This window comes from Microcaecilia unicolor, chromosome 1 (assembly GCF_901765095.1).
Source record: "Microcaecilia unicolor chromosome 1, aMicUni1.1, whole genome shotgun sequence".
In the NCBI taxonomy this organism is placed as follows: Eukaryota; Metazoa; Chordata; class Amphibia; order Gymnophiona; family Siphonopidae; genus Microcaecilia; species Microcaecilia unicolor.
Window position 1 is genome coordinate 772842980 of NC_044031.1, and position 24883 is coordinate 772867862.

General features: G+C 48.1%; 1 protein-coding gene across 1 annotated transcript in view; it reads left to right on the forward strand.

Moving 5' to 3' along the window:
- The window catches only part of CFAP161 (cilia and flagella associated protein 161), a 97684-nt gene that overhangs the window by 34053 nt on the left and 38748 nt on the right, over positions 1-24883 (forward strand). The window contains exons 4-5 of the mRNA XM_030189840.1: positions 9516-9597; positions 15818-15976. Of these exons, the coding sequence (XP_030045700.1) occupies positions 9516-9597; positions 15818-15976 (241 nt within the window). The remainder of the gene's footprint in view (positions 1-9515; positions 9598-15817; positions 15977-24883) is intronic.

Below are 24883 nucleotides of genomic sequence, written 5' to 3' on the forward strand. Positions count from 1 at the left end.
GCCAGTGTCTCTGTGTTTGTGTTTTTGTGTGTGTGTCTCTGAATGGTTTTGGGGGGAGGGGGAAGGGGGGAGGGTTGGGTAGTGGTGAATTGAGAGGGGGTGGGCGGGGGAGAGAGCGATTATCCATCTCTTCATGTTCCGCATCATTGTTTGTGTGTGTGATTTTTTTTGTGTGGAGTTTGGGGGGGGGGGGGGGCGGTGGCTGTGTGTGTGACTGTGAAAGAGAAAGATCATGTGTCTCATCGAGTTAGATTGAGCGTGTGTGTGTGGAAGTGATAGACGGTGGGCCAAAGTTGGAGTGTGGGGGCGAGTGTCAGTGTGTGTGTGGTATTTATTGTGTGTGTAACAATGTGAGAGGAAGGGGGTTGTCTGGTGAATTTGGAGGGGTAACAATGTTAGACGAAGGGGGTTGTCTAGTGAATTTGGACGGGTTGGCTGTTGGGTTGTGTTTCTTGTAGGTATAGGTTGTGTTTCTTGTAGGTATTGTTATTTTGGGGTTTGAGGGGGGATTGGTTGGAGAGGGGTGTGTGAGGTGATCTGTGTGCTTGCATCACTGTGTGTGTGGCACAGAGTTTGTGTGTGTGTGTGTGTGAACGTGATAGATGTTGGGGCGGACTGGGAGGTTGGTTGCGAGTGTCTTTGTGTTTGTGTTATTAATGACGGGGGGTGGCAGTGCTGGTGAACTGAGAGGGTGTGGCAGGGGGCTTGGAGATGGGGCAGCATTAGTGGGGGGGGGGCAGTGGGTGGGTTTTTGGCGTGTTGTTGCTGGCTCTTATTAGTGTGGTGGTGTAGTGTGGTTTTGTTTTTTTAAATTTTGGTTTAAGTGGGAGGGGGGAGGAGGGTGTGGGGTTTGGAGGATGGCCCATGCTGGCAAAGTAGGAGGAAGTGGGGGGTGGCTTGGAGGGTGGTTAGTGTGGCAGGGGTGATATAGAGTGAGAGAGAGAGTGAGAGTGAGTGTGCATCTTTCCATGTTCCTTATCAGTGTATGTGTGTGTGTGAGTATTTTTCTGCTGAGTTTTTTTTTGGGGGGGGAGGAGGGGGTGGTGGTGGAGTGTGTGTGTGTGAGAGTGAAAGATAATGCGTGTCACAGAGATATATTGTGTGTTTGAGAGAGAGTGTGTGTGTGTAAGTGAGAGAGGGTTGGGCAGACTGGGATGTTTGGGGCGAGAGGGTGTTGGAGGGGGCTCAGCGTTGTTGCTTGGGGGGGTGCGTTTTGAACATGTTGTTGGTGGCTGGCATTATTGTGGTGCTTTTCTGTGTTTTCTTTTTTTGTTTTTGTTTGAGAGGGGGGGGGGGTTGGGGGGTGTCCTGTACTGCCCAAGTGGGAAGAAGTGGGAGCGGAGGTAGCGGTGTTGGGGAGCTGGGAGGGTGTGTCTTGTGTCTGGGAGACGGCGAGTGGTTTGGTTTGTTGTATGTTTTTGTGCTGGGGAGCTGGGAGGGTTTGTTGTGTGTGTGTGGGAGGGGGGTTGTGAGTGAGGCGGCGAGTGGCTTCCAGGGGGGTGGATCTTGTTGGGTTTTTTTAGGGGAGGGACTTGCTGGCGACGTGTGAGGGTGTGTCGTGTATGTGGGAGGGGGTTGTGACTGAGATGGCGAGTGGCTTGTAGGGGGGTGGAGTTCTTGCCTGCGTTTTTGTGGGGTAGTGGGTCATTGCTGGCGAGCTGGGAGGGTGTGTTGTGTGTGTGGGAGGAGGGTTGATAGGGAGGTGCCAATTGGCTTGCATGGGGGTTGATTTTGCTTGCAGGGGGGTGGATCTTGTGTTTGTGTTTGTTTTTTTGGGGGGGCATTTATGGCGAACTGCGAGGGTGTGTCGTGTCTGTGGTAGGGGGTTGTGACTGAGGCGACGAGTGGCTTGTGACTGAGGCGACGAGTGGCTTGCGGGGGGTTTGAGGTTTTGCCTGTGTTGTTTTTGTGGGGGAGTGGTCTGTTGTTGGCGAGCTGGGAGGGTGTGTTGTGTGTGTGGGAGGGTGGTTGAGTGGGAGGTTGCGAGTGGCTTGCAGGGGGGTTGAGTTTTTGTCTGCTTCTTGGGGGGGGGTTGTTAGGTGTGTTGGCGAACTGGGAGGGTGTGTCGGGTGTCTTGGAGGCGGGTTGAGAGGGAGGCAGCGAGTGTTTTGCTTCCTTGTGTGTTTGTATGCTGGTGAGCTGGGAGGGTGTATCGTGTGTGTCGGAGGGGGGTTGTGAGTAAGGTGGCAAGTGGTTTGCAGGTGGGTGGATGTTGTTTTTTTTGTGGGGAGGGGCCTTGCTGGCGAGCTGGGAGGTGTGTCGTGTCTGTGGGAGGGGGGTTGTGGCTGAGGCGGGCTTACAGGCAGGTGGCCAGTGGCTTGCATGGGTGTGGTAGCTTGTCCGGCAGTCTTTGAGGTGTAGCGGAAGGTTTCAGGGGTGGTTTTCGTCGGCAACGGTAGCGGTAGTGGTGAAGTTGTGGGCGAGTGTCTCTGACGGGGGGGGTTACCCGACGTTACCGGGTGTGTTGATGACGGTTGTCTGTCTGCAATGGTTAAGTTCCGTGTGAGAATTTCTTTCTGGGTGTGCGGTGCTGCTGTCGTGTGGTTGGTCAGTGCTGCGTGTGACGTAGCCAGAAGCACGCTGACGTCAATTCTGCAGATGGATACAGCCTTACAGTGAGCACAAATGCTTCAAGGCTTCACTTTCTCGGCTTCAGAACGTTGGAGGTGCTTTTTATTATATAAGATTATATATAGTAAAAAAAGGCACGTTTCTGACACAAATGAAATGGCCGCTAGCAAGGTTTTCCTCGGAGTGTGTGTGAGAGATGGAGTGTGTGTGTCAGAGAGAGAATGAGAGAGAGACAGAGTGTGTGTGTGTTTGTGTGAGAGAGAGAGTGTGTGAGAGACAGAGTGCCTGTGTGTGTGAGACTGTGTGTGTGTGACAGAGAGATAGAGTGTGATAGACAGAGAGTGTGTCAGAGAGAGTGTATGTGAGAGACAGTGAGCGAGTGTGTGCCCCCACCCCCCTCTCGCAGGGCCCCCCTTCTACCCCCACCTCTCTGGTCTCAGGACCCCCTACCCACCTCCCTCTCCCCTGCCCCCCTCCAGCTATCCATGTCCAGTGACCCCCCCTCCCCCCCCCCCCCCACCGGTGCATCAAACCCCCTCGCCACCCGATTGCTGACACTCCTCTCGCCTCTCACATCACTGTCCCTGGAGTAAGACCCCGGAGGAGCGCAGCGACGTGAAAGGCAAGAGGAGGAGCGGCTGCAGAGCCGACAGCCAAAGCCTGATGGCTGTCTGCGGTGCCGTGCTTGATGTTTAAAAATATTTATGGCTTTTTTTCTTTTTGTAGCGGCCGCTGCTGCTCAACGGGAGAAGCAGCAGCGGCCAGACAGCGTTACCAGTGGCAGCTGCGGGTGGTGAGGGTGTTGATGTGCCCGGGGGGGGGGGGGGGGGGCTTGGGTGATGCACCGGGGGGGGGGGTTGTCTGATGGCTGTCTGCGGTGCCGCGCTTGTCGTTCTTTGATGCGCCACTCCATGCCACTTGCTCTGCGTGTTTCCCTACTCCTCCCCCTGCCTGGGAATCAGCTGTGAGTGACGTCAGCCTGGCTAGGGAGCCTAGCTCAGCAACTCCAGGAGCCAAGGACACAGGCAATAACACATTAGAACGTTGCTGGTGAGAATTATTATATAGGATATATATATATACTAGCCGTTAAGCCCGTTAAAACGGGCGAGATTTGTAATTCTCACCTCCATGTCCAGCAAACCTCCTCTCTCCCATGCCCTCCCCTCTCCCGATCCATGTCTAGCAACCCTGCTCTCTCCCCTGCCCTCCCCCCCATGTCCAGCAGCCCTCCTGTATCCCCTGGCCTCCCCCCGTCCACCAACCATCCTCTCTCCCCTGCCCTCCCCCCATATTCAGCAACCCTCCTCTTTCCCTTGGCCTCCCCACCCTGTCCACCAACCCTGCTCTCTCCCCTGCCCTCCCCCCCCGCCCATGTCCAGCAGTCCTCCTGTCTCTCCTGGCCTCAGCCCGTCCACCGACCCTCCTCTCTCCCCTGCCCTCCACCCATATCCAGCAACCCTCCTCTTTCCCTTGGCCTTCCCCCCACCCTGTTTTCTCCCCTGCCCTCCCCCCATGTCCAGCAATCCTCCTCTCTGCCCTGCTCTTTCCCCATGTCCAGCAACCCTCCTCTCTCCCCCTTGCCCTCCCCCATGTCCAACTACCCTCCTCGCCGCCGCTCCCTCCCCCCTCCGTGCCGGGCCCTCTGCACTGACATGAGAGCGCCTCTCACCTCCGTGTGAAAGCGCTGCAGGCAGCAGCAGATTGCTCTGCTGCTGCCTGCAGCGCTTCCACATGGAGGTGAGAGGCGCTGTCATGTCAGTGCAGGGGGCCCGATACGGAGGGGGGAGGTAGCGGCGGCGGCGACGACATCGGGGATGGGGAGTGGAGGTTGGTGCGCCGGCGATGTTCCTTTCCTTCGTCTCCAGGCTCTCCAGCGGCAGCGGCAGGCCGGCAGTGTCCGTTTCCCTCTCTGTTCCGCCCTCTGACGTCATCACGTCTTGACACGACGGCGGGACAGAGAGGGAAGTCTCTACTGCGCATTTGCAGGTGAGTCGGTCACTTGTCTTTTATATGTTTGCTATATATATATATATATAATAAAAATGCACTTGCCTTTTTTATTACTACTTTTTCACAGAGAAGTATTGAATAATGAGGGAAGGGCTTTCTTTATGTGGAAGTTTTGCCCAGTGTCAGTCTAAATGTGCCAACATTGGGTTTTTTTTTGTTTGTTACATTTGTACCCTGCGCTTTCCCACTCATGGCAGGCTCAATGCGGCTTACATATTGTATACAGGTACTTATTTGTACCTGGGGCAATGGAGGGTTAAGTGACTTACCCAGAGTCACAAGGAGCTGCCTGTGCCTGAAGTGGGAATTGAACTCAGTTCCTCGTTCCCCAGGACCAAAGTCCACCACCCTAACCAGTACATAAGTACATAAGTAGTGCCATACTGGGAAAGACCAAAGGTCCATCTAGCCCAGCATCCTGTCACCGACAGTGGCCAATCCAGGTCAAGGGCACCTGGCACGCTCCCCAAACGTAAAATCATTCTAGACAAGTTATACCTAAAAATGCGGAATTTTTCCAAGTCCATTTAATAGCGGTCTATGGACTTGTCCTTTAGGAATCTATCTAACCCCTTTTTAAACTCCGTCAAGCTAACCGCCCGTACCACGTTCTCCGGCAACGAATTCCAGAGTCTAATTACTGGGTGAAGAAAAATTTTCTCCGATTCGTTTTAAATTTACCACACTAGGCCACTCCTCCACACTATTAGCCGCCAAGTTCATACAAAGTTAATTATGTTCAGTAGAAAATAAATCTGTTACCTCAGGCTGCTTGCTATCTGAATATTGCCCTCCCCTTGTTCCTTCTCACCCAGTACTTCCCTCGCCCTTGTCTTGTCTGTCGGTCTGGACTGTCTCTCTGTCAGGGGCATAGCCCAGGCCCACCCATTTTCATCCCAGGCCCACCCAGCAGAAAACCAGCCACTATCCCAGTATCCCTCCTCCGTTGTTGCAGCTTCAGCAGCGCAGGGACCAGCCACATGCCCCCTAACAGCTCTGCGCAGCGTTCCGACTCCAAGTCCCACCCCTTAAAACACAAATGGCCTGTTTCCGATACAGAGAAACAGAAGTTTGTATCTTAAGGGGCGGGATGAGTCGGGACGCTGCAAAGCTGTTAGCAGGCATGTGGCTGGTCCGACGCTGCAGTCTGAAGAATGAATCCCCAAGCACTATCAGCTGATTTCCTCTGCCATGGATCTTCGGATGCTGCAACTTCGTTGTCTTTTGATCTGACGTGTGCAGCTGGGAGATAACTTCGCTGCTGAAGCTGTGGTTGAAGCTCTTCTAACTTCTGCTTGTCAGTGTCACCTGCCCCCTTGCACCTGCCTGGTGAGTTGATACTTCAGAGCTGCCTTGGGTGCTGTTCTAAAATGTAGCCTGCTGCCTCCCGCCCCACCCCGTGCTGCTAGAGAAAAGAAAGCAGGAGTCAGCAGCAAGAAACTACAACAGCATCTCCCCCCCCCCCCCCCCCATCAAGTCTACTCTTCCCGTGGCCTCCTCTCCACCACACCCATCAGGGCCTCATGGGGGGGGGGGGGGGGCACTACAGTAGATTTCTGTAGGGAAACGCTGCTGGGGTATGCACTGACCAGGTTTATTAAAAAAAAAACCCAAAACAAACAAAAACAGGTTTGTTTGTTTTTTTAAATCTGGGCAGTGCAGAGCCCACCAGCATGACACATAAAACTTTTTTTTTTTGTTTGTTTGTGTCATGCTGGTGGGCTTTTGTACTGCCCAGATTTTAAAAAAATATGTTTTATAATTTATGTTGTTAGACTTCTTGGTGGGAGGGTGGCTCTGCAGTGCCCAGAAAAGAAAAAGTTTTGTTTAAATCTGGTGCTTCTGGGTGGAGGAGGAGGAGGATTGGGGAAGGCAGGGCTGATGCCAGCCAATAGGGAGGGGGCAGGACAGGGCTGATGCCGGTCTACAGGGAAGGATGGGGGTGGGGGGGGTAAGGAAGGAAACGGGCTACCCAGGACAATTTCACAGTTTTGGCCCTTTATTCTGTAACTGGTGAGGGTTTGTCTATGTGCTTCATTTTACCAAGGTGAGAGATTTTCCTGGCATGTGGTTACTGTGGGGATGTATACGAACCTGAATTGTCTGGCTTTTCCAACTGGACTTGTATTACTGTTGTGTATATTCACTGCCTCCTTTTTAAAGGTATTGGTATTTGTATGTTCAGAATTGGTGGTGTTAAAGTTTTGTAGCATAGACCAGTGACGTAGCTACGTGGGGCCTGTGCCCCTGTAGATTTCAGCCTGGACCCCCCTCCCAGCGAACCCGCTCCCGCCGCCGCCTACCTTCACTTTTGCTGGCGGGGGACCCCAATCCCTGCCAGCCGACATCCACTTCGTCCTGCTGCAATCGAAAAAGTCTTCTTCCTTCTGTTGCATGCTGACGTCCTGCACGTCATATGTGCAGGACGTCAGACTCAGAGAACAGAAGGAACATTCAGTTCAGGACGTCAGCATGCAACAGAAGGAAGAAGACTTTTTCGACTGCAGCAGGACGAAGAGGACGTCGGCTGGCGGGGATTGGGGTCCCCCGCCAGCAAAAGTGAAGGTAGGCGGCGGCAGGGGAGGGTTCGCGGTGGGAGGGGGGTCAGCAAAGATTGGGGGTGGCGGCGGGGGGGGGGTAAAATGTGCCCCCTCCCCTCGGGCTCTGGACCCCCCTCCCACCAAAGTCTGGCTACGCCCCTGGCATAGGCTCAGAACTTTGCAGGATTTAGTGATACTTCACAAAAGGGGTCTTTTACTAATGAACTAGCCGTTGAGCCCGTGAAAATGGGCTACTTTTGGAATGGGGGGAGTTTCCGAGCCCCCCCCCCGAGGTCGGCGCCGCCCCGCCTTCCCCGGAGTCGCCGCCGCCGCCGCCCCTCCACCCGGCCCGAGCAGCACTGTAAACTTACATCAGCACGCAGCAGCAAGCACATCAGCAAAGCTGCCGTCAGGGCGGGCTTCCTTCTCTGCCTGTGTCCCGCCCTCGTGTGACGTAACGTCGGCGAGGGCGGGACAAAGGTAGAGAAGGAAGCCTGATGGCAGCTTTGCTGATGTGCCTGCTGCTGCGTGGTGATGTAAGTTCACAGTTCTCAGCCAGATGGCGGGGCGGTGGCGGCGACTTCGGGGGAGGGGGGAGGGGGAGCGGTTCCGACGTCTGCAGCATGCCAGTAGAGACTTCCCTCTCTGTCCCGCCCCCGTCATCTGACGCGGGGGCGGGGCAGAGAGGGAAGTCTCTACTGCGCATTTGCGAGTGAGTACGGTCACTCGCCGTTTATATGTTTGATAGCACATGTTTTCTGCTGCAGGGCTCATAGGAGTAAAATGAGTCCTATGAGAAATAACAAGAGCTAATTTTAGTAAAAGACCTCCAAAGTATCTGGCAGTGAAGGGATTTTGCGTTGCTATTATTGGGGTGCTACCAGAGTTTGAAATACATTTTTTCAATGGAAAGATGTAAGAGGAAACATTCTAGTTATGTTCTGTATGCTACAGATTTCACAGTAGGTTGGAAAAAAATCTTGATATTGACAGTGTGACAGTATGTGGTTTATGCTGATGCGGGACAGCTGTTGGGCAGACCATTTTCGTAGAAATCCATCATCAAGTGTATTCTAAATCATTATTAGCAGTACCCCAAGAAACACTAACTTCTATATATACCTCCCGATATTCAGTGCTATTTAACCACTCAGCAGCAACCACTGCTTAAATAGCATTTAACCGGCTAACTGCAAATATTCAGAGGGAGATAACCGGTTATCTCCGCTCAGTATTCACCTTTAAATCATAGCGGCTAATTGGCTATATCACTGATACTCAGCGTTTAAATAGGACTGCTATTTATGTGGTACTGTCTTTAACTGCTAGGAACTTAACCAGTTAGCACTGAATACTGGCTTAACTGGTTAAGTTCTGGTGGCCATAAATGACACTGGAAATTCAATGCTGATCACTGGATACGGTGTGGCATTGAATTTAGGAGTTCAGCACTGACAGCAGGCTTTAACCACACTGCCCACCAGTGGATGAATATCAGCCACATAGTGCCCATCCATATTAGCTCTAGGCCCACCCAAAAAGTCAGGTCTGGCTACGCCACTGCTCTCTGTGTCAGGTGTTCAGCGCTGCATGCATCTGGTAGCACTATACAAATGTTAATAATAATAATAATATTCAATCACTGTTTCATTATTGCTACCAAGTATTACATATTAGGGGTATTTGCGTTAAACTTTATTTATTAATGTAATGTAATGTTATTTATTTATTTGTATTTATTAAGCACCTTTATGAAGAGATTCACCCAAGGCAGTGTACAGTAGATGCAGTTTAACATCAAACTTACAATTTTGTTAACTTTGTTTTAATTCATTTATCCAGTCCTTATATGCACATGTTTTTGCTTTTTAGACCCAAAGATGAGTTCTAAGGGTGGTTGAACAATTCGGTATAAACTGTGTTGTTTCTGACTTTACTTGTTTTGAAATTTGGACTACTTTGGGTCCTGTGCTAATCTGTACATCTGCTGTCTTCGCAGAGTATGGAAGAAAATGATTTATGTTACTTTTACTAGTGTTTTTACTGCTTATAGAATCTGGCTTTCTTGGGGGATAGGGGTCAAGTTGACTGTGGCACAGCAAAGGCTGGGTGGGCCAGGAGCTGGAATAGAGGAGATTACTTGCGGTGTGGACGGGCAGGGACGGGTTAGATTGCCCGCAGGGATGGGTGTGGATGGGTTAGATTTCTGTGGTGCCTGAGGACTGGGTTGAGAACCCCTGTCATAAAATGATATTTTCTTTACATACATTTTTAAATCATTTTGAGCCATTTATAATATTAATGTTATATATGTATAATTGAACATTTTAATGTTATATATGTATAATTTAACATTTTCCTGATGAAATTGCTTGTCTTGAATGTTTGCAGCATTGATGGAAGTCCTTTGGGTGAACCTCTCAGATTTGGACAGAATTTTGCTCTTAGGACAATGGAAGGCTTTATGGGACAAGTAAGTTAACATTGATGAATGTCTTTGTCACTTTTATAATTACTTAATTAATTACTTTCATTAAACTTTATATACCGCTGTAACCTAACAACAAGGCATAAAGTGGTTTACGAAATAGAAAATCTACTTTACAAAGAAAAATAAAAAATGATAAACATTACACATAAAGGAGGAAATTCTATATATGGCGCTTAAAAAAGCGGCCCGGAAATCAATGCTAACTAAGCAAACTCCCTTATATGGTGTGTAGCCCTGCCCAGCGCATCTCAGGATGCACTGGGCAGGGCTGGGCGCCGCCATTTTGCAGCGTCGAAGGAAGAGGAGGGAGGCAGGCTGCGTCCCTCCTCCAACTAAGGTAGGGGGGCTGGGAGGGGGTTCGGGGTTCTTTTTACCAGGGATTCGGCAGACAACGCTGGGGGGGGAGTTGGGGTGGGCTGGAGGTCCTCCCACCCCTGTCGCTTGCTGGGGGAGGGGTTTGGCCAGCGGCCACTGGACCACCAGGGATCATTTTCTGAGGGTTTGGGGGGGCTGGAGACCCACCGGATCTCCAGCCCTCCCTGAACATGTGGGGGGAGGGGGGGTGGGATCGTCAGTGGGGACCGGAGGTCCACCAGACCTCCAATCCTCTGTCACTGGGAGGGGGGGGGGCGGATCATCTGGGGGACCAGAAGTCCGCTGGACCTCCAGCCCCCGTTGCTCGTGGCAGGGGTAGTCAGGGCCTGGTGGTCCTATGGACCTCCAGCCCCTGTGTTTGACAGGTTTGGGCTTTTGACAGCCCAGACCTGTCAAACAAGTGCGGGAGGATTGTGCTGAGCACATGCTCGGCACAATTCGCCCGCACTTCTACCCCATGATCAGAGATAATTGCGCTGCTTAAATTTGCATGCATTATCTCTGATCATAGGTATAATAGCGCCCCGCGCTGTTCCAGCGCTAGTTTAGAGCGCTGTTTGGAACAGAGCAGGGCTTTTGATCATGAGGGTATTAGTGAATTGTGCATGTAAATTCTAATTGTCAATTAGTGCTCATTATTGCTTGTTAAATGCTAATTAGTTATCAAGCTAATTAGTTATCAGCACTAATTAGACTTGTTAAGCTAATTAAGTTACGTGTGTTGTTATAGAAGCTGCTTGGATTTTGGCACAGATCTCTAGGCGCGCTATATAGAATCTGGGGGAAAATGTACAATAAAAACAGAGCTAAAAAGAAAAAAATTATCCCTCCTCCCCCCTGATATTCAGTGCGATTTAACCGGTTATCCCCCACTGAATATCCCTGGTTACCAGTTTGCAGAGAGCCGGTTATATAACCGGCTATCCGCAAGCTGGGAACCGGGGATATTCATTGGGGGATAACCGGTTAAATAGCACTGAATATTTTTAAACTGGGTTTCATGGCCAAACCTTTTGTTTGTATCTTTTGTGTAAGCTAAGTCTGAATATTGATTTAACCGGTTATCTTTAAACCAGATATTCAATACTGGTCTCCGGAAATGGCCCAGCATTGAATATCCGAGCTTAGCGATGACCGCAGGAGTTAGCTGGTCTTCCACTGGCTGAATATCGGCCCCTATATCATTAGGAGAGAAAGGTCACGGAAGGTCAAGGAAAACAGATGGGTCTTCAGGGCTCGTTTAAAGGTCGAGAGAGAGGGCTGATTATGGATACTGGAAGGGAGGTGGTTATTCCATAGTTTGAGACCAAGATAGCTGAAAGCAGTGTCATGGGTAGTTGTTAAATGGATCTGTGAAGGGGAGGGGAGGATGAGAAGGGAATGGGACTTGATATACCATCTTTCTGTGGTTTTTGCAGCAGTTTGCATAGTATATGCCGGTACTTCTTTGTACCTGGGGTAATGGAGGGTTAAGTGACTTGCCCAGAGTCACAAGGAGCTATGGTGGGAATTGAACCCAGTTCCCCAGGATAAAAAGTCTGCTGCACTAACTACAAGGCTACTCCTCCACTCCAAGAAGGTTGTGGTCTGCTGAGCGAAGGAAGCGTAAAGGTGTGTACAGGATAAGAAGATTTAAAGAAATTGGAAGGAGCAGAGAAAAGCTTTGACTTGAATACAAGATTTAGAATTTTGAACTCTTTAGCCTGGAGAAAAGGCGGCTGAGGGGTGATATGATAGAGGTCTACAAAATAATGAGTGGGGTAGAGCGGACAGATGTGAAGCGTTTGTTTACGCTTTCTAACAATAATAGAACCAGGGGACACAAGATGAAATTAGAATGTGGTAGGTTTAAAACAAATCGGAGAAAGTTTTTCTTTACTCAGCCTGTGGTTAGACTCTGGAACCATGGGCGTAGCTACGGGTGGGCATGGGTGGGCCCAGGCCCACCCAATTTTAGCCCAGGCCCGCCCAGCACCAGCGCCAGCTCCCATTGCCGGCCACTGCTGCTTTTCGTGATGAGCAGCAGGGCCGGCGCTACAAAAAGAAGAAGTGCTCAGCTGACTGAGCTGAGCGCCAGCCGCCAACGCTAACGCGACAAGAAAAAATGTTTTTAAAAAAACGCGGCACCACAGGCAGCCTCAAAGCATTGGCTGCTGGCTCTGCAGGCTCCTCCCGTCTCTTACGTCACCGCCCCTGTTTCGCTCCAGGGGCAGTGACGTAAGAGACGGGAGGAGCCTGCAGAGCCAGCAGCCAATGCTTCGAGGCTGCCTGCGATGCTGCATTTTTTAAAAACATTTTTTCTCGTCGAGTGACTCGTAGTTTGCGTTGGAGCTCAGCTCAGTCAGCTGAGCGCTTCTTCTTTTTGTAGCGCCGGCCCTGCTGCTCATCAGGAAAAGCAGCAGTGGCCGGCAATGGGAGCTGGGGCTGGTGGGCCTGAATCGGGAGAGGGAAAATGGATGGCAGGATGGGGAGAAAGAGGGAAAATGGAAGGATGGGGAGAGAAAGAGGGAAAACAGATGGGAGGATGGCAAAGAGGGAAAACGGAGGATGGGAGAGAAAGAGGGAAAACAGATGGCAGAGAAAGAGGGAAAACGGAAGGATGGGGAGAGACAGAGAGAAAACAGATGGGAGGATAGCAGAGAAAGAGGGAAAATGGAAGGATGGGGAGAGAAAGAGGGGAACAGATGGGAGGATGGCAGAGAAAGAGGGAAAACGGAAGGATGGGGAGAGAAAGAGGGAAAACGGAAGGATGGGGAGAGAAAGAGGGAAAACAGATGGGAGGATGGCAGAGAAAGAGGGAAACGGAGGATGGGGAGAGAAAGAGGGAAAACAGATGGGAGGATGGCAGAGAAAGAGGGGAGATGGATGAAAGGATGCAGAGAAAAAGGGGAGAGACTGGAAGGATGTGGAGAGAGAAGGGACACTGAACAGAAAAGGGTAGAGAGATAGACACTGGTTAGAAGGAGGGAGAGAGACATTAGATGGAAGGATCAGGAGAGAGGGTAGATGGGTGGAAGGATGGGGAGAGAAAGAGGGAAGACGCTGGATGGAAGGGTAGGGAGAAAGAGGTGACACGATGGAAGGATGCAGAAAGAAAGAGGGGAGACTATTGGAGACTATTGGAAGGATGGGGAGACAGAGGGGAGAGACTGAAAGGATGGGGAGAGAAAGAGATTTGTAGTAGTAGTCAAGTGGTTGGGGGAGCATTGTCCCCCGGCCGCCCCCCCACCAAAAAAAACCACTTGCTGCACGCACCGTGTGTGTTCCGATTCTCTCTCCCCTGCTGCCCTTCCCGCTGCCCCATGCATTTTAAGTTTTATTTTGTCTCTTCGGTTTCTCTCTTCCCTCTTGCATCCGCTCCTCCCTCCCTCAACCTCTCCGCCCCCGCCTGTCATCGTCCACTCCTCTACTGTACCTGTAGTAGCTGCAGGCGGTGGTTAGAACAGCCAGGTCATGATGCATTGCCAGCGTCGGGGTCCTTCTGCTGCCACGTCCCGCCTACTCTGATTCAAGTTGCTGTTTCCGCGTAGGCAGGACGCGGCAGTCAGAGGATACTGTCGGGAGTTGGGACCAAGGAGGTTTGAAAGAAACTGATGAGCCTGCTGCGCTGTCTTTCTACTCTACCACGGTAAGGAAGCCAGTTTGGTAAATCTCTGTTTTCACTGCCCCCCCCCCCCCCCGCACATCTGTCATCTCAAAGCAAGCAAACCTATGAGCTGCTGCATCCACGTTGTCGTTCTTTATTGCCCATCTTCTGTGTACCAACTCTAAAGCTGTTTCAATTGGATAGGTAGTGCCTTAAAATGTAGAGGTCAAAAGTTTTATGTTTTTTTTTACTTATTGGACAGCTTTTTAATTTATTTGAAAGCTTCCCATATAGTCTAGATATAAATTTCATGAAATAACAATTGAATATCACTAACACATTTTAAGAAATTATTATAGCTGGTAGAAACAGCAATTTTAAACTCTGTATTTTGTGCTCATTTTTCTACACTATAAAAATAATAAATACACTGTATACAATACAGATGGCCAAATTTCAGTGAGGATATCCTGTTTCCTGATGGTTTCCTCTTAACTGTTGTTGTTGTAATCTACCATGGGAAGCCAGGTGTTATAAAGTTGATGGAATATATTGAAATTAAATGGAAGTAGAATTAAACTCTCCTTTCATTGGGGCACACATGGAATCAGATCTTCATCTGTTTTGTAGAAGTTTACCTTTTAGATACACAAATGGGTTATTCTGTTTTGAATATGTTTCAGGGGGAAGTAGTTTTATTAGTCAAAATAAATATTTTGTTTCATGCAGATTTCTTTTGTTTATACATAATGGGCTATATAAGCCCCTAATGTAGCCCATATTGGTTTTCTTATATTTGTTCTTGTGATAACTTATACTGTACCAAAACTGAAAACTCTTATCTCTGTCTGGTCGGTAATAAAAGGAGCTCATTGTGAACACTATCTACCCTAAAAGGTTGTTTTGTGGCTGTATGAAGAATTGTGATATTGAATAAATAAGTGTATGCATGTGTCCCTAGTCATGATGCATCCTAAGTTTATATAATCCTTTCAAGAAATCCAGTTAATCTTTTAATTTATTAGTGGAGCATTACCACAGAGGCTTGGTATGGTCGCATTTTCAATATGGTAATACTACAGCCCAGCTAAGGAACAGCCAGGTTATTTTGAGTTAGTCTTCACTGGACCAATCTTGCTTTCCTTGTGCCATCACTAACCAGCAGGTAGGCAGTGTCTTAAAAGATGGATACTGGAGCGGGATGTGATGAGGGTGTTGTCTCATGTGCCCTTCAAGGAGAACACAGTGAAGGTGTTGTATCGATGGTACCTGACGCCTGAGCGCCTTCAGCGTATTTCCCCCACTACGTCGGGGCTGTGCTGGAGGGGTTGCGGTGTAAAGGGCACAGCGGGACACATATGGTGGGCTTGTAGGAAGGTCAGTGCCTTCTGCAGATCTGTACACAGCAGGCTGCAGAGATGGACGTGCAGCCCACTACCTTGGAACCCGACCTTTTTCCTGTTTTTGGCGGGTGTTGCAAATCGCCCTCAGACCCAGCAAATTATTCTGAGGCAGGCTATATGCGCTGGTAGAGTTGTAATTGCAGCCCATTGGAAGCAGCATATAACTCCACCGATAACTCGGTGGATTAAAAAACTGAGGCTTATCTGCGAGATGGAAAGATTACTAGCTGAGAGGCGCAACCACCTGAACAGATGGCACTTGATCTGGGATCCTTTTCTTCTTCATGTATAATATGATTGCTGTTATCGGTTATGGTGATGCTTGATAGAGGGGTAGGGGTGGGTAGGGGTTTAATGGGGTGGGGTGAGGGGGATGGGAACTAATATATACAAATCTACAAATCTTGAAGTATTGGACTGGACATACTGAATAGTTTACTGGGCGCACTCGTACAGCAAGATGTGTCTGGTTGGTTGGGTATGCAGTGAGAGTTTCATCATGTGCTGTATTATCTGTCATCCACATTACCAGAGATCGGTTCTGTACAATTGAAATGTACTATGTTGTGTACGATGTGCTATGTACTTGAATCTGTGTTTTACTTATTAATAAAGACTTCATGAAAATGAAAAAAAAAGAGGCGAAGAGGTGGTTCAGAGAGAGAGCCTGTTGTTAAAAATTTACCAGCACACCACTGAGTGTGGGTAGTGTTAGTGCTGGGGATGTCCATTCTCTGAAAAAATACTTGTAATAGCAGCCACTCAGCAGATCTTTTTAATTGTGAGTAATATTGCAGATAAACATCTATATATTCTTGATTTTTCTTGTCATTTTCAGTTATATCTGGCAAGTGACCAGAAAACATTTCTGAGGTGTGCTAAGAAGTCTAACTTACAGGAAGTGAATTTGTTGGATCAGCCTTCTTTCTTAACTTGGTGGCAGATTGCTTACTTGGATCCTGAACTGCGCCTTGAATATGAGGGATTTCCAGTTCCGGTAAGAAATAAAGACACATTATTATTTATCGGTGTGTTATTTACTAGACTGGGGAGGAGGTGGGCTCGAGTTCATTGGTCTTATCATTTATAAGGTACTGTGCAATGAATTACATGCGGATACAATGAAGAACATATGAGTAAAGTGAGTCCTGGGTGATTTTCTAGGATTTTATATTACTGTTTAGTATTGTTACTTCACATTATGCCTGGTACTGGATTTTGCATTTGGGTTTAACTCACATAGGGTCACCATATGTCCGGATTTACCCAAACATGTCCTCTTTTTGAGGACATGTCCGGGCAACCGGGCGGGTTTTGCCAATCTGCCCGTTTGTCCAGAAATCCGGACAAACAGGCAGATTGCTAGCCTCCCCTCCCCTTACTTACTACTGCCCTGGTGGTCTAGTGAGCTCTTCCGCCTTCGAGGCAGGAAAGAGCCCCCTTCTTTCCTGGCCGGAGCACTGCCCTGCATGCATCCTTCCTGTTGCTGATCCTTGGCAGCGATTCAAAATGGCCGCCGAGAGTTGAAGTGACCTTGCAAGAGGAGGCTCTTTCCTGCCCCGAAGAGGTCACTAGACCACCAGGGCAGTAGTAAGGTAAGGGGAGAGGGGTGACGGGGGAGGGGAGTAACGGGGTGTGTGACTGGGGGGAGGGGAAAATGTGACAGGGGGTGGAGCGAGGGCGTGAAAGGGGGCAGAGTGAGGGTGTGAAAGAGGGCGGGGTGGGGTGTGAAAGGGGGCCGGGCATATGTCCTCCTTTTTGGGGGACAAAATATGGTAGCCCTAAACTCACACCTCTTTCAGTTGTAGCTCAGTGTGAATTACATTCAGGTACAGCAGGTATTTGCCTGTCTCTGGAGGGCTTATCATCTATTTGAGGCCAGAATCTCAAGGAGTGGCAGTGAGATATGAACCCTGGGGTCCCTGGTTCTCAGGCTGCTGCTCCTACAGATAAAACATATTCCTTATATGTTTAGTAAGTCAACAGTAAACTAAAGGGCAGCAAATCTGAAACCTGGTGGCTGTTTGTCAACCTACCAAAAAAATGATAGGCAAATCTTTTTATGGTTGCCATTAACCACAAGATTTCTGTTACGGTGTTTATTTGGTGTTGCTGTACATCACTGTTTACATAGTCAACAGGAAGATGCTGGACTAGAGAGCTAGGCCTGTCTAGGAGCCACTTATCTTGTAAGTGTCCGCCATATGTTAGAATGTTGTTATATTTGCTGCCATGGCTTTCGTTCCACTCTTCAGCCTGACTGATAAAAATGGAGAAACTGAAAATATAAACCTCTTGGTTGAGCAAACATCAGTTCCAGACCCTGACAAGAGCACCTTGTTTTGAAGTTATCTGCGTCCCCCCCCCAAACCCCCCCCCCCCCCCCCTACGGAGTCCATGCAGGCCCCTCAGGCCTACCTTAATCCCTGGTGGTCTAGTGGTGATAGTTGGCCCTTGCAGCACCTTTGCAAAATGGCTTCTGTGACCTCTCACTTAGGCAAAAATGTTTTCTGTGTTGATTTTTTAGACACCATGTATAGAATCCCCCCTATGCGCTAACTGCAAATATTCATTGTAGATAACCCACTGGATATTAGCGCTTAGCTCACTAAGCTCTATTTAATCGGCCAGGAGCCATTCCTGGTTGGTTAAATAGTGCTGAATATTGAGAGGGGGTATGTGTATTTGTAGTTAGTTTTAAATATTATATATATTTTAATTGTATTTGTAACTCGCTTAGAATTTATACAAAATGCAGGATAGAAATTTTGTTAAAAAATAAACAAACCTAGGTGCCCACATTTAAATGTGCATTATATGCATTAATGGTTGGAATATGTGCACTTATGAGTATATGTGGGCTGCGTAAATGCCAGCAGGCACCTATGCGCTATTCTGCAAATAACTGCTTAACGCATATTCGCAAGGGAGCAGACACAGAGCAGAGCATGGGAGTGAAAGGCAGGACTGCAACTTAAGTACCTCCCCTCAGCTGCCTTTTCTCCAAGCTGAAGAGCCCTAGCCACTTTAGCCTTTCCTCATAGGGAAGTCGTCCCATCCCCTTTATCATTTTCGTCGCCCTTCTCTGCACCTTTTCTAATTCCACTATATCTTTTTTGAGATGCGGTGACCAGAACTGAACACAATATGGAGCGATACAAAGGCATTATATCGTCCTCATTTTTGTTTTCCATTCCTTTCCTAATAATACCTAACATTCTATTTGCTTTCTTTGCCGCAGCAGCATACTGAGCAGAAGGTTTCAAAGTATCATCAACAATGACACCTAGATCCCTTTCTTGGTCTGTGACTCCTAACGTGGAACCTTGCATGACGTAGCTATAATTCGGGTTCCTCTTTCCCACATGCATCACTTTGCACTTGCTCACATTAAACGTCATCTGCCATTTAGACGCCCAGTCTGCCAGACTCGTAAGGTCCTCTTGTAATTTTTCACAATCCTCCCATGATTTAACGACTTTGAATAACTTTGTGTCATCAGCAAATTTAATTACTTCACTAGTTACTTCCATCTCTAGGTCATTTATAAATATGTTAAAAAGCAGCGGTCCCATCACAGACCCCTGGGGAACCCCACTAACTACCCTTCTCCATCGAGAATACTGACCATTTAACCCTACTCTCTGTTTTCTATCTTTTAACCAGTTTTTAATCACAATAGAACACTACCTCCTATCCCATGACTGTCCAATTTCCTCTGTAGTCTTTCATGAGATACTTTGTCAAACGCCTTCTGAAAATCCAGATACACAATATCAACCGGCTCACCTTTATCCACATGTTTGTTCACCCCTTCAAAGAAATGTAGTAGATTGGTGTGGCAAGATTTCCCTTCACTAAATCCATGTTGACTTTGTCTCGTTAATCCATGCTTTGAATATGCTCTGTAATTTTGTTCTTTATAATAGTCTCTACCATTTTGCCCGGCACTGACATCAGACTCACCGGTCTATAATTTCCCGGATCTCCTCTGGAACCTTTTTTAAAAATTGGCGTTACATTGGCCACCCTCCAATCTTCCGGTACCACGCCCCTTTTACTCCTCGGTCATCTAGCGGTTCAACCGATTCTTTTGCCGGCTTCCTGCTTTTAATATACCTAAAAAAATTTTTACTATGTGTTTTTGCCTCCAACACAATCTTTTTTTCGAAGTCCCTCTTAGCCTTCCTTTTTTCAGCGCTTTACATTTGACTTGACATTACTTATGCTGTTTCTTATTATTTTCAGTTGGTTCCTTCTTCCATTTTCTGAAGGGTTTTCTTTTAGCTCTAGTAGCTTCCTGGATCAGGCGACCCTCAGGGGGAGGAATGCTGGCTTCGGCCTAACCCCTGGTAAGCCTTTCCTCAGCTGAGAGGTGCCCAGCTCTACCACTGGCTGCCTTTCAGGTGCTGTGGAGGACTTGCAGCTCATCTGCATATCCTTACAGCCTTCTCCGGGGTGACACCCAGGTCCACTCCGATCCACTCAGGGCCTCCGCTCTAGGTGCCCAGCGCTCCCACCAGGTGCTGTGGAGAACTTGCAGCCCTTCTGCATTTCCTCACAGCTGTATCCGGGGTGACTCCAGTTCCACCCCGATCTTCCCAGGGCCTTCTCTCCAAGTGCACAGAGTTTCCAGGTGCTTTTTGGCTAGGATCAGGCGACCCTCAGGGGGAGGAATGCTGGCTTCGGCCTAACTCCTGGTAAGCCTTTCCTCAGCTGAGAGGTGCCCAGCTCTACCACTGGCTGCCTTTCAGGTGCTGTGGAGGACTTGCAGCTCATCTGCATATCCTTACAGCCTTCTCCGGGGTGACACCCAGGTCCACTCCGATCCACTCAGGGCCTCCGCTCTAGGTGCCGCGCGCCGTTAGGCATTTTTCTCTTTGTACCTAATCTTTTTCCAGTTGCTAAAGTACCTTAATCGTTTATGGCCCTATTCACATTCTCTTCCTAGCTCTGTCCCTTCCTAATCTTTTCCCTCACCCCCTACCTCTCTCCGCTACAGGAACTCACTTCCCATCCATTGACTTCATCACCTCACCTTCTCTCCTACCCTCTTCCTCCCTCTTGGCTTTTAATCTCCGGCTCTTTCTTCCCTCCATTTTGCCTTCCCCATTCCACCTAAATACCTCTCGCCTTCGTGGCCACACCTCTCCTACTCTCCTCCGCTCTCTTTTACTCCTTCTCTTACTCTCAGCTGGTGACATCAATCCCAATCCTGGCCCTCCTCACCAACTATTATCCAAACTCTACAGATCTCACCGTGACCTCTCTAACCTCATCTCTATTCCTCTACTCCCATCCTCTTCTCTGCCCTTCTCTTGCGCCCTATGGAATGCCCGCTCTATCTGTAACAAACTCCTCTATATCCAGGACCTCTTTATCTCACGTCACCTCCATCTGCTCGCCATAACAGAAACCTGGCTCTGCCCTGATGACTCTGCTTCAGTCGCAGCCCTGTGCCATGGCGGTTATCTATTTTCACATACTCCTCGCCCTGCTGGCCGTGGGGGCGGTGTTGGACTACTTCTCTCTCCCTCCTCCAGATTTCAACCCCTTCTTCCACCTCAATCTCACTGTTTTTCCTCCTTTGAAGTCCACTCTATCCGCCTTTTCTCTCCTCTGCCTCTTCGAATAGCGGTCATTTATCGTCCCCCTCATAAGTCCCTTTCATCCTTTCTCAGTGACTCTGACGCCTGGCTTGCCTTCTTCCATGATCCTTCCTCCCCCTCTCTCATCCTTGGTGACTTTAATATTCCTGCTAATGATCCTTCCAACTCTTATATTTCCAAGTTACTCGCTTTAACGTCCTCCTTTAATCTCCAACTATGCTCCACCTCCCCCACTCATCAAAATGGTCACTGTCTTGATCTCATCTTCTCCTCCAACTGTTCACCTTCTAGTTTCCTTGCCTCTGATCTTCCCTCCCCTGATCACCATCTTATAACTTTCACACTTAAATCTCCTCCCTCCCAGTCCCGTCCTATCTTATCTAATTTATCTAGGAATCTTCATGATATTGACCCTTCATCTCTATCCTCCCATGTTTCAAACCTCCTCTCTACTGTGGCACCATCCACGTCTGTCAATGAGGCTGTTTCTTCCTACAACAATACTCTATCCTCTGCCTTAGACACTCTTGCACCTTTGATGACCCGCCCTGTAAAGCGTACAAAACCCCAACCTTGGCTGACTTCTAATATCCGCTACCTACGTTCCTGTACCCGCTCCGCCGAACGCCTCTGGCGGAAATCTCGGGCCCTTGCTGATTTCTTACACTTTAAGTTCATGCTGACCTCCTTCCAATTTGCTCTTTTACGTGCCAAACAGGATTATTATATCCAACTGACCAACTCTCTTGGCTCTAATCCTCGACTTCTCTTCACCACATTGAACTCTCTCCTCAAGGTGCCCCCTCCCCCAACTCCCCCTTCATTATCTCCTCAGACCCTTGCTGAATTCTTTCACAACAAGGTTCAAAAGATAAACCTTGCTTTCTCTACCTCACCACCTCTCCCTCCACTAGTCCGTTCCCCTCTCTCTCCTTCCCCTCATTCCCTTTCCTCCTTTCCTGAAGTTACTATTGAGGAAACTACACTTCTCCTTTCTTCCTCAAAATGTACCACCTGTTCCTCTGATCCCATTCCCACCCACCTTCTTAATGCCATCTCTCCTGCTCTTATTCCTTTTATCTGTCACATTCTCAACCTCTCACTTTCCACTGCGACTGTCCCTGCTGCCTTTAAACATGCTGTGGTCACACCTCTCCTTAAGAAGCCTTAACTCGACCCTACTTGTCCCTCTAATTACCGACCCATCTCCCTCCTTCCTTTTCTCTCCAAATTACTTGAGCGTGCTGTTCACCGCCGCTGCCTTGATTTTCTTTCCTCACATGCTATTCTTGACCCACTACAATCTGGTTTTTGCCCTCTCCACTCAACCGAAACTGCGCTTACTAAAGTCTCCAGTGACCTGTTACTGGCTAAATCCAGAGGTCAATATTCCATCCTCATTCTTCTTGATCTTTCCGCTGCTTTTGACACTGTCGATCACAGCATACTTCTCGATACCCTGTCCTCACTTGGATTCCAGGGCTCTGTCCTTTCCTGGTTCTCTTCCTACCTCTCCCTCCGCACCTTTAGTGTTCACTCTGGTGGATCCTCTTCTACTTCTATCCCTCTGCCTGTCGGCGTACCTCAGGGTTCTGTTCTTGGTCCCCTCCTCTTTTCTATCTACACTTCTTCCCTTGGTTCATTAATCTCATCCCATGGCTTTTCCTACCATCTCTATGCTGATGACTCCCAAATCTACCTTTCTACCCCTGATATCTCACCTTGCATCCAAACCAAAGTTTCAGCGTGCTTGTCTGACATTGCTGTCTGGATGTCTCAACGCTACCTGAAATTAAATATGACCAAAACCAAGCTTCTCATTTTCACCCCCAAACCCACCTCCCCGCTCCCCCCGTTTCTATTTCTGTTGATGGCTCTCTCATTCTCCCTGTCTCCTCAGCTCGAAACCTTGGGGTCATCTTTGACTCTTCTCTCTCCTTCTCTGCTCATATCCAGCAGATTGCCAAGACCTGTCGTTTCTTTCTTTACAACATCCGTAAAATCCGCCCCTTTCTTTCCGAGCACTCTACCAAAACCCTCATCCACACCCTTGTCACCTCTCGTTTAGACTACTGAAATCTGCTTCTTGCTGGCCTCCCACTTAGTCACCTCTCCCCTCTCCAGTCAGTTCAAAACTCTGCTGCCCGTCTCATCTTCCGCCAGGGTCGCTTTACTCGTACTACCCCTCTCCTCAAGACCCTTCACTGGCTCCCTATCCGTTTTCGCATCCTGTTCAAACTTCTTCTACTAACCTATAAATGTACTCACTCTGCTGCTCCCCAGTATCTCTCCACACTCGTCCATCCCTACACCCCTTCCCGTGCACTCCGCTCCATGGATAAATCCTTCTTATCTGTTCCCTTCTCCACTACTGCCAACTCCAGACTTCGCGCCTTTTGTCTCGCTGCACCTTACGCCTGGAATAAACTTCCTGAGCCCCTACGTCTTGCCCCATCCTTGGCCACCTTTAAATCTAGACTGAAAGCCCACCTCTTTAACATTGCTTTTGACTCGTAACCACTTGTAACCACTCGCCTCCACCTACCCTCCTCTCTTCCTTCCCGTTCACATTAATTGATTTGATTTGCTTACTTTATTTATTTTTTGTCTATTAGATTGTAAGCTCTTTGAGCAGGGACTGTCTTTCTTCTATGTTTGTGCAGCGCTGCGTATGCTTTGTAGCGCTATAGAAATGCTAAATAGTAGTAGTAGTAGTAGTACTTCCTTCACCTCACTTTTTAAACATGCCGGCTGTCGTTTAGTCTTCTGTCCTCCTTTTTTAGACGGAATATATTTGGCCTGGGCTTTCAGGATGGGTTTTTTGAACAGCATCCACGCCTGATGTAAATATTTGACCCTCGCAGCTGCTCCTGTAATTTGTTTTTCACCGTTCTTCTCATTTTATCATTTTATCAGGAACCATGGTCTGTTTGATGACTCTATGCTTTCAAGGCAACTGGAGTAGGACCCATACTGCAGACTCAGACCTTTTACAACTGCTAGTAAAGAACATCCCAAAGAGAAACAACAAAATGATTGTCATCAAACTAATTCTACTAACCTACACACTATCCCTAATTCACCAAACACCAGCCACCCCCCTCACAAATACCAACAACATACCCACAATAATTAACCTCTTCGGATTACCTAGGCACAACTCACCTCACCAGAATAACAATAATGAAAACAATGAAAAAACTACCCCACAAGGACAAACATATCACAAAGGAAAGAAAGGACATAACAAACCTACACAACAAGAGAACAGACAACTTAAGAAAATCATCACTACCACGAACATAAGACCTCTACCAAACAATTCAGGTGGGATACCTAAATGCCAGATCAGTAGTAAATAAAACAACTACAATAACTGATTGGATCATGGCAGACAATCTCAACCTAGCACTCAATCAGCAAAACCTGAATCCACGACCACAAGGACCCCATAATCCTAGAACTCTGCCCCCCAGGTTACAAAATTACACACTGGACAAGGAAAGGAAAAAGAGGAGGTGGAATAGCAATAATCTATAGATCCCACTTCACAGTAACAACAACTGCTGAGTCTATAACACCAAAACTCAAAATTGCTTCAGTTAGAATCTACCATGACACCCTGCTCGACAATCTTAACGTGATCCTGTTCTACAGACCACCAGGAAATTGGCAAGAATGCCAATCAAACTTTATGGATTTTATATCGAATACATGTGTATCTAACTCCAACGTTCTCATCATAGGGGACATAAACCTACACCTGGAAGATCCTAATGCAACCAATACACGTGACTGCAAAGACTTCCTACAACTGTGGGACCTCAACTTGCCTAATACACAAGCTACACATGTCAAAGGAAACACAATTGACCTCATTACACACAAACTATCCTTAGACTCAAACATTATATTAATAGATACAAAATGGATGGCCATACCATGGTCAGACCACCATAAATTAAACATAGCCCTACAATGGAGGAAAAAAGACACGCACACCAAACAAGAATGCACAACCTACACCACTAGAGGACAGATTGATCCTGCTGAATTCTGGAAACAAATCTACAAAAATGAATGGGCAACACAGACAGACTCTAAACACTATCTCCAAAACTGGGATGACAAATGCAGGAACATACTAGACAAAATAGTACCACTACAAACAAGAACCACACGGAGACACAGCTCAATACCTTGGTTCAATGAAGAACTGAAAAAACTAAAAACACAAGTCAGGAGACTCAAACGTGAATGGCAAAAAATGAAAAATGAACTTACACTTAAAGCTT